Source organism: Pecten maximus, chromosome 14 (assembly GCF_902652985.1).
Source record: "Pecten maximus chromosome 14, xPecMax1.1, whole genome shotgun sequence".
Taxonomy (NCBI): Eukaryota; Metazoa; Mollusca; class Bivalvia; order Pectinida; family Pectinidae; genus Pecten; species Pecten maximus.
Genome location: NC_047028.1, coordinates 9,015,342 through 9,025,596, shown reverse-complemented (window position 1 = coordinate 9,025,596; position 10,255 = coordinate 9,015,342). Strand labels below are relative to the sequence as shown.

The 10,255-nt window shown below is 34.8% G+C and overlaps 1 protein-coding gene across 1 annotated transcript in view; it reads left to right on the top strand.

Annotated features, from left to right (window-relative positions):
- The first annotated feature begins 4,759 nt into the window (after positions 1-4,759).
- Positions 4,760-10,255, top strand: part of LOC117342775 — a 40,980-nt gene continuing 35,484 nt past the window's right edge. The window contains exons 1-2 of the mRNA XM_033905032.1: positions 4,760-5,140; positions 5,242-5,300. Coding sequence (XP_033760923.1) covers positions 5,245-5,300 — 56 coding nt within the window. The 5' untranslated portion in view covers positions 4,760-5,140; positions 5,242-5,244. The remainder of the gene's footprint in view (positions 5,141-5,241; positions 5,301-10,255) is intronic.

Here is a 10,255-nt window from a genome sequence, read left to right as displayed (position 1 = left end):
AAGCTAAGACGTCTTTGATAAGGTAAAACGTCTTTGACAAGGTAAGACGTCTTTGACAAGTTAAGACGTCTTTGATCAGTGGAGAAGTCTTTGATAAGTTAAGACGTCTTTGACAAGGTAAAACGTCTTTGATAAGTTAAGACGTCTTTGACAAGATAAGACGGTTTGATAAGTTAAGACGTCTTTGACAAGGTAAGACGTCTTTGATAAGTTAAGACGTCTTTGACAAGGTAAAACGTCTTTGACAAGGTAAGACGTCTTTGACAAGTTAAGACGTCTTTGATAAGTTAAGACGTCTTTGATAAGTTAAGACGTCTTTGATAAGTTAAGACGTCTTTGACAAGGTAAAACGTCTTTGACAAGGTAAGACATCTTTGACAAGTTAAGACGTCTTTGACAAGTTCGGACGTCTTTGATAAATTAAGAAGTCTTTGATAAGTTAAGACGTCTTTGACCATTAAAGACGTCTTTAACAAGGTAAAACGTCTTTGATAAGTTAAGACGTCTTTGACAAGATAAGACGGTTTTGATAAGTTAAGACGGCTTTGATAAGTTAAAACGTCTTTGACAAATTAAGACGTCTTTGATAAGTTAAGACGTCTTTGACAAAGTAAAATGTCTTTGACAAGTTAAGACGTCTTTGATAAGTTAAGACGCCTTAGATAAGTTAAGACGTCTTTGACAAAGTAAAACATCTTTGACAAGTTAAGACATTTTTGATAAGTTAAGACGTCTTAGATAGGTTAAGACGTCTTTGACCAAATTAAGACGTCTTTGATAAGTTAAGAAGTCTTTGATAAGTTAAGACGTCTTTGACCAGTTAAGACGTCTTTCACAAATTAAGACATCTTTGACCAGTTAAGACGTCTTTGACAAGTTAAGACGTCTTTAACAAGGTAAAACGTCTTTGATAAGTTAAGATGTCTTTGACAAGATAAGACGGTTTTGATCAGTTAAGACGGCTTTGATAAGTTAAGACGTCTTTGACAAGTTAAGACGGTTTTGACAAGTTAAGACGGCTTTGACAAGCTAAGACGTCTTTGATAAGGTAAAACGTCTTTGACAAGGTCAGACGTCTTTGACAAGGTAAGACGTCTTTGACAAGTTAAGACGTCTTTGATCAGTTGAGAAGTCTTTGATAAGTTAAGACGTCTTTGACAAGGTAAAACGTCTTTGATAAGTTAAGACGTCTTTGACAAGATAAGACGGTTTGATAAGTTAAGACGTCTTTGACAAGGTAAGACGTCTTTGATAAGTTAAGACGTCTTTGACAAGGTAAAACGTCTTTGACAAGGTAAGACGTCTTTGACAAGTTAAGACGTCTTTGATAAGTTAAGACGTCTTTGATAAGTTAAGACGTCTTTGACAAGGTAAAACGTCTTTGACAAGGTAAGACATCTTTGACAAGTTAAGACGTCTTTGACAAGTTAAGACGTCTTTGATAAATTAAGAAGTCTTTGATAAGTTAAGACGTCTTTGACCATTAAAGACGTCTTTAACAAGGTAAAACGTCTTTGATAAGTTAAGACGTCTTTGACAAGATAAGACGGTTTTGATAAGTTAAGACGGCTTTGATAAGTTAAAACGTCTTTGACAAATTAAGACGTCTTTGATAAGTTAAGACGTCTTTGACAAAGTAAAATGTCTTTGACAAGTTAAGACGTCTTTGATAAGTTAAGACGCCTTAGATAAGTTAAGACGTCTTTGACAAAGTAAAACATCTTTGACAAGTTAAGACATTTTTGATAAGTTAAGACGTCTTAGATAGGTTAAGACGTCTTTGACCAAATTAAGACGTCTTTGATAAGTTAAGAAGTCTTCGATAAGTTAAGACGTCTTTGACGAGTTAAGACGTCTTTCACAAATTAAGACATCTTTGACCAGTTAAGACGTCTTTGACAAGTTAAGACGTCTTTAACAAGGTAAAACGTCTTTGATAAGTTAAGATGTCTTTGACAAGATAAGACGGTTTTGATCAGTTAAGACGGCTTTGATAAGTTAAGACGTCTTTGACAAGTTAAGACGGTTTTGACTAGTTAAGACGGCTTTGACAAGTTAAGACATCATTGACATGTAAGACGTCTTTGACAAGTTACGACAGTTTTGATAAGTTAAGACGTCTTAGATAGGTTAAGACGTCTTTGACCAAATTAAAACGTCTTTGATCAGTTAAGAAGAGTTTGATAAGTTAAGACGTCTTTGACCAGTTAAGACGTCTTCACAAATTAAGACATCTTTGACCAGTTAAGACGTCTTTGACAAGTTAAGACGTCTTTAACAAGGTAAAACGTCTTTGATAAGTTAAGACGTCTTTGACAAGATAAGACGGTTTTGATAAGTTAAGACGGCTTTGATAAGTTAAGACGTCTTTGACAAGTTAAGACGGTTTTGACAAGTTAAGACATCATTGACATGTAAGACGTCTTTGACAAGTTACGACAGTTTTGACAAGGTAAGACAATTTTGACAAGGTAAGACGTCTTTGACAAGATAAGACGGTTTTTGACAAGGTAAGACGTCTTTGATAAGCTAAGACGTCTTTGACAAGGTAAGACGGTTTTGACAAGGTAAGACGGCTTTGACAAGTTAAGACATCATTGACATGTAAGACGTCTTTGACAAGTTACGACAGTTTTGACAAGGTAAGACAATTTTGACAAGGTAAGACGTCTTTGACAAGATAAGACGGTTTTTGACAAGGTAAGACGTCTTTGATAAGCTAAGACGTCTTTGACAAGGTAAGACGGTTTTGACAAGGTAAAACGTCTTTGACCAGTTAAGACGTCTTTGACAAGGTAAGACGTCTTTGACAAGGTAAGACGTCTTTGACAAGTTAAGACGTCTTTGATCAGTTAAGACGTCTTTGATAAGTTAAGACGCCTTAGATAAGTTAAGACGTCTTTGACAAGTTAAAACATCTTTGACAAGTTAAGACATTTTTGATAAGTTAAGACGTCTTAGATAGGTTAAGACGTCTTTGACCAAATTAAGACGTCTTTGATAAGTTAAGAAGTCTTTGATAAGTTAAGACGTCTTTGACCAGTTAAGACGTCTTTCACAAATTAAGACATCTTTGACCAGTTAAGACGTCTTTGACAAGTTAAGACGTCTTTAACAAGGTAAAACGTCTTTGATAAGTTAAGACGTCTTTGACAAGATAAGACGGTTTTGACAAGTTAAGACGGCTTTGACAAGTTAAGACTTATTAACATGTAAGACGTCTTTGACAAGTTACGACAGTTTTGACATAGGTAAGACAATTTTGACAAGGTAAGACGTCTTTGACATGATAAGACGGTTTTTGACAAGGTAAGACGTCTTTGATAAGCTAAGGACGTCTTTGACAAGGTAAGACGGTTTTGACAAGGTAAAACGTCTTTGACCAGTTAAGACGTCTTTGACAAGGTAAGACATCATTGACAAGTAAGACGTCTTTGACAAGTTAAAACGTATTTGATAAGTTAAGACGGTTTTGACAAGGTAAGACGGTTTTGACAAGGTAAGACGGTTTTGACAATGTAAGACGGTTTTGACAACGTAAGACGTCTTTGACAAGGTAAGACCGTTTTGACAAGGTAAGACCGTTTTGATAAGTTAAGACATCTTTGACAAGGTAAGACGGTTTTTGACATGTTCGATCGGCAGTCATTTCCCTTCTCGTGATTTCCGGTATCTTACCATCAACTGAAGCTTCATTTACGCTTGTAAAGAATATTGTAAGTACATTGAAGTGATAGAGTGACAGCTTCAAAGGATGGCGAGATGGGACGTTTGCATGGTTCTACAGATATTGACCTGCGTCCTGTCGCTGTTTCTGCGGTTGGTTTCACTGACTCAATAACTTTAATCCGTATGATGTAGATAACGCGTATTGATGCCAGATAAATCACGAGGACTGCCATCTCGACCGGAAACTGGTCGAATGCCATATCAACCTCGCCATGTTTTAATGTGTATCAGTAACAACAATAATAATATACGTCAAAGTCCTAGTGTCTGTTTCTCAAATCAACTAGCTTTACCATAGATATGTCTAAATAGACGCGTGATTAAATATTTCATTTTAATATGATAAGTAAACGTCGGGACAAGCTGTTCATGCTGATATACCTGGCTACCAATAACCGTGACACTCATGCAATACCTCTAATAATCAATCTACACAACCTCTCCATTCACCCGTGAAATATATACCATAATCCATTTCTGTCTCGGCACACCTGGGATAACATGGTCTGCATTGCAGCCTCATGGGGACTGGTATCTATGCTAATAACACGCCCTGTGATACATTACCGTGATAATAAAGGCCAGTCGTAATATAGTATGTACTGTGGCATAAGGAACATTCCATAATTTGTAAATACAGATATGAGTAAAATGGTATTTGTTTTGTATCAATGAATTTTTAGAAGAAAGTCATTTAATTAGGAGCTAACAAATACTATTCAGTTACTTATGGAACGCCTTGTGTAGAAATTACTACAGCAATCAACAAATCTGATATCTTTTATTTATCGAATAATAAATAATAAAAAGAAATACCAATTTATTTCCTCTAAGATCCGTAAGGAAATATCCACTAACTAATGCCAATCTATACGTGATGTATTGGGAGGTGTCCATTGATAGCCTATGAAAGTATACAGAATTCTTGTCAATGGACCAATAAGAAAATATCGACCAATGACAAGCGGTAGGGACCATTCATTGCCAGCGTGTCGGGACCTGACAGTCGTACTAGGTCCTACATACCTTAGTTCGCTGCAGTGACAGCGTTGTCTCAGACTCAGGTGGTGCCAGGACCTAGATATCAGAACGCATGCTACCCACAGTATCGTTAAGACGTTTCTAAAGGCTGCTGAAGTGTTCATTTTAAAATCGGAATAAAACTGTCGAGTATAGAACTCATTGATAGAAGTGTTTGGTATCAAAAGAGTTTTAGTGTAAAACTGCAGGTCAAAAGTGTTCTGGAAAAAAGCGTTCCGAGTAAAACTATCGACTGTGCACTGAAGTGTTCAGTATAACAATAAACCCAAGGCTTGTGTCGTGATCAGAGTCAAACTGTTGGAAAGAAGTGTTCAATAGTGTTCAATGAGATTCAAGTTTACTCTAGAATTACATTTCCGTTGAATTTTAAGTAAGATAACAAAGTAAACTTCGGTGAAAATTGTTTTTTAGCAATTCAATTCATTTATTATTACTGACACTTAGCAAAATATCCGATTGATAAATTTTCAGAAGATGTCAATTCTACTACAAAGAAAGCAGGCACAAGCAGGACAACGAGTGTTGATCAGGTGGGTATCTATATTGTATAGTATATATTTATATTATATATAATTGGCACAGTGGACAACCAATATATATGCACTTTCCAAAGTATTTCAGACGACGATGTATGTTTGGTTGCATTTATAGGAGTATATATGTTGTATGTATGTAAGAACAGATTGATGACGTCTATATAATGTATACGTATATTACTGTTGTATGTTTGTAAGAACAGATTGATGACGTCTATATAATATATACGTATATTACTGTTGTATGTTTGTAAGAACAGATTGATGACGTCTATATAATATATACGTATATTACTGTTGTATGTATGTAAAAACAGATTGATGACGTCTATATAATATATACGAATATTTGTGTTGTATGTTTGTAAGAACAGATTGATGACGTTTATATGATATATACGTATATTTGTGTTGTATGTTTGTAAGAACAGATTGATGACGTCTTTATTATTACTGTTGTATGTATGTAAAAACAGATTGATGACGTCTATATAATATATACGTATATTACTGTTGTATGTATGTAAAAACAGATTGATGACGTCTATATAATATATACGTATATTACTGTTGTATGTATGTAAAAACAGATTGATGACGTCTATATAATATATACGTATATTACTGTTGTATGTATGTAAAAACAGATTGATGACGTCTATATAATGTATACGTATATTACTGTTGTATGTATGTAAAAACAGATTGATGACGTCTATATAATATATACGAATATTTGTGTTGTATGTTTGTAAGAACAGATTGATGACGTCTATATAATATATACGTATATTTGTGTTGTATGTATGTAAAAACAGATTGATGACGTCTATATAATGTATACGTATATTTGTGTTGTATGTATGTAAAAACAGATTGATGACGTCTATATAATGTATACGTATATTTGTGTTGTATGTATGTAAAAACAGATTGATGACGTCTATATAATATATACGAATATTTGTGTTGTATGTTTGTAAGAACAGATTGATGACGTCTATATAATATATACGTATATTACTGTTGTATGTATGTAAAAACAGATTGATGACGTCTATATAATGTATACGTATATTTATGTTGTATGTTTGTAAGAACAGCTTGATGACGTCTATATAATGTATACGTATATTACTGTTGTATGTATGTAAAAACAGATTGATGACGTCTATATAATATATACGTATATTTATGTTGTATGTTTGTAAGAACAGATTGATGACGTCTATATAATATATACGTATATTACTGTTGTATGTATGTAAAAACAGATTGATGACGTCTATATAATATATACGTATATTTATGTTGTATGTTTGTAAGAACAGCTTGATGACGTCTATATAATGTATACGTATATTACTGTTGTATGTATGTAAAAACAGATTGATGACGTCTATATAATATATACGTATATTTATGTTGTATGTTTGTAAAAACAGATTGATGACGTCTATATAATATATACGTATATTTATGTTGTATGTTTGTAAGAACAGCTTGATGACGTCTTTATTATTACTGTTGTATGTTTGTAAGAACAGATTGATGACGTCTATATAATATATACGTATATTTGTGTTGTATGTATGTAAAAACAGATTGATGACGTCTATATAATGTATACGTATATTTGTGTTGTATGTATGTAAAAACAGATTGATGACGTCTATATAATATATACGTATATTTGTGTTGTATGTATGTAAAAACAGATTGATGACGTCTATATAATATATACGTATATTTGTGTTGTATGTTTGTAAGAACAGATTGATGACTTCTATATAATATATACGTATATTTGTGTTGTATGTTTGTAAGAACAGATTGATGACGTCTATATAATATATACGTATATTTGTGTTGTATGTTTGTAAGAACAGATTGATGACGTCTATATACTATATACGAATATTTGTGTTGTATGTATGTAAAACAGATTGATGACGTTTATATGATGTATACGTATATTTGTGTTGTATGTTTGTAAGAACAGATTGATGACGTCTATATAATATATACGTATATTTATGTTGAACAAACTTGATGGTGTGTACTTATACGATATATATGTGGGGTATGGTTGATGTGTACAGCTATATATCGACGATAGTATTACAGTCAAACTTCGTTAACTCGGACACTGATAAATCGAAAACCCTGCTTTACTCGTAGTAAAAAATGAAATACCCTCAATTACTTCGAATACTCAGGAAGTTTTTTTCGTGACTCCGCTGACTTCGAGACAATGATGCTCAGTTGTACATCAAAACTACAGAAAAATATCGGGTCTGTGGGATTTCTGTTTAGGGGAACAGAATGTTCATTTGTTTCGATTGTTGCTATCTGCGGCATTTTCCGATTCACACCACGAATGGTAATTGGCGATTACTTTGATGCATGCAAGTGCGTGTGAGTACGCTACCGTATGCATCCTGAAAACTAGTTGAAGCATGTATATATGTACATGTATGATAGAAAAACATAGATATTTTAATAATTTATTCATTACACGGGTTGTAACGTTCATTGACTAATTTGATTAGATTACAATTCTTTATGTATTCCCTCTGTATATCTATCATGGTTACAGTGATGTTTTTATGTACATGTATGTTCAATATCAGGATAACGATATGCAGACAGGGACATACAATGGACGTTATTGTGAATGGTTTCTAATGAAGACACACACGATTCAGGTTATTTCGGGAATTAGCTAGCGAGCTGTATTAGACCAAATGTCAACCGGATAATGTTTACATTATTAATAATATTGTAAATGACTATTTAATCAGTGTCCTTATCGTTCTTCTCAAAAACCCTCTGTTTACCATCGGACGTATCTCCCATTGATAGATCATCTGTTTACCATCGGATTTACCTCCCATTGATAGACTCTCTGTTTACCATTGGACGTATCTCCCATTGATAGACCCTCTGTTTACCATTGGACGTATCTCCCATTGATAGACCCTCTGTTTACCATTGGACGTACCTCCCATTGATAGACCCTCTGTTTACCATTGGACGTACCTCCCATTGATAGACCCTCTGTTTACCATTGGACGTACCACCCATTGATAGACCCTCTGTTTACCATTGAACGTACCTCCCATTGATAAACTCTCTCGGTTTACCATTGGAGCATATCACGCAGAAAACGCGAGACCATAACCGGAAGTACACAATGTTTTGCACAAAAATTATTCTTCGTAATTGTTTCAAAAAAGAAAAAAAGGCCAAACTGATGTATATACCATAGTTGTTTCCAAGGTTTAAACAAAAAGCTGTTCACATATCAATATCCCTGGTTGTCTTTCTCAAAGACCTTAGGAGTATAGAGCCGGGGCTGCCATTTCATTGTCAACAGCTTCCAAACGACATTTCTATCACTGTCCTTCCATTCATTTACAGCTGAGTCGACTGGAACACAACGGAGTAAAGTATCTTGTTCATATACACAACTTAGCATCTGAGCCGGGACTCGAACCAGCGACCATCCGGTCACCTAACACTAGAACCCCGTGTCTCCAATTCCATAGAATCTTGACAACGTTTACAAAATTATACGACATACCGATCGGAAAAAGTTTTGATGCTTGATGAACCCGAACTGTTCAGAATCTGTATGTCGATTATTCAAACTTATCAATGAAATGGTAGAGATCTCTAATAAAACAATATAGATATATCTACACGAGGAGGAAAGCAGCTACTATGTAAATGCTGCAGACAATCCATTTAACTTGCTGTTGCGTTTAGGCCAACTTTGATGACCCGAACATCCATTCTGGGTTTCCAAAGTTTTGATCCCTCGCCTCACTAGCGAAACCTAGAGAACGAAACAGCAGTGTGATGTTCCAAATATCACTAACGAGTCCTAGAGGACGAAACAGTTGTATGATATCCCTAACATCACTGACGTGTCCTAGAGGACGAAACAGTTGTATGATGTCCCTAACATCACTGACGAGTCTTAGAAGGACGAAACAGTTGTATGATGTCCCTAACATCACTGGCGAGTCCTAGAGGACGAAACAGTTGCATGATGTCCCTAACATCACTGAGGAGTCCTAAAGGACAAAACAGTTGTATGATGTCCCTAACATCACTGACGAGTCTTAGAAGGACGAAACAGTTGTATGATGTCCCTAACATCACTGGCGAGTCCTAGAGGACGAAACAGTTGCATGATGTCCCTAACATCACTGAGGAGTCCTAAAGGACAAAACAGTTGTATGATGTCCCTAACATCACTGACGAGTCTTAGAAGGACGAAAAGCTGTATGATGTCCCTCACATCACTGGAGAAGGATGTGACAGATGTGTTATATCCCTAAGATCACTGACCAGCCCTAGATGGAAAGCTCTATGGTTGCATCAGGATTTCATTTGGAAATATTCTTTTTCCTTATTTGGTTTAAAGTCAGAAGTATGGATGATTGTCGAGATATGGCTAGTGGTTCCGTTGTCCCCACCGTAGTTCCAATTTTGAGAATGTGACTTATACATGAATTCGACTTTGATTTGTATGACAAGTTTCGTCGATGAAGCAGAAGACGCTTACTCTCCTAAACACCTGGTCTTTGTGCTTTGTCAAGGTTCTCTATACAATACTATATTCATATTCATACTTTGCCATCTTTTCATTGATTTTGAGTTGGAAATATAGTTTTGCTATAATGTCTGTATTCATTGTTTTATGTATCATTTTACTTATTTTGATTTGAATGTCATGACCACATCCAGGGTCACGTAAACGTTTGACGTGATTGATTTGAGTAAGTTTAATATTGATAGTGATTATATTACCCTACGATGCATTAGATCATATACAAATATGGAAACATAGGGATTAATGTTGATAGCTATAATATACCAGTTTAACTTAGCTAGGGTTCCCTCAGATAAATTAAATGTATACTACGGGGTGTCTAAAT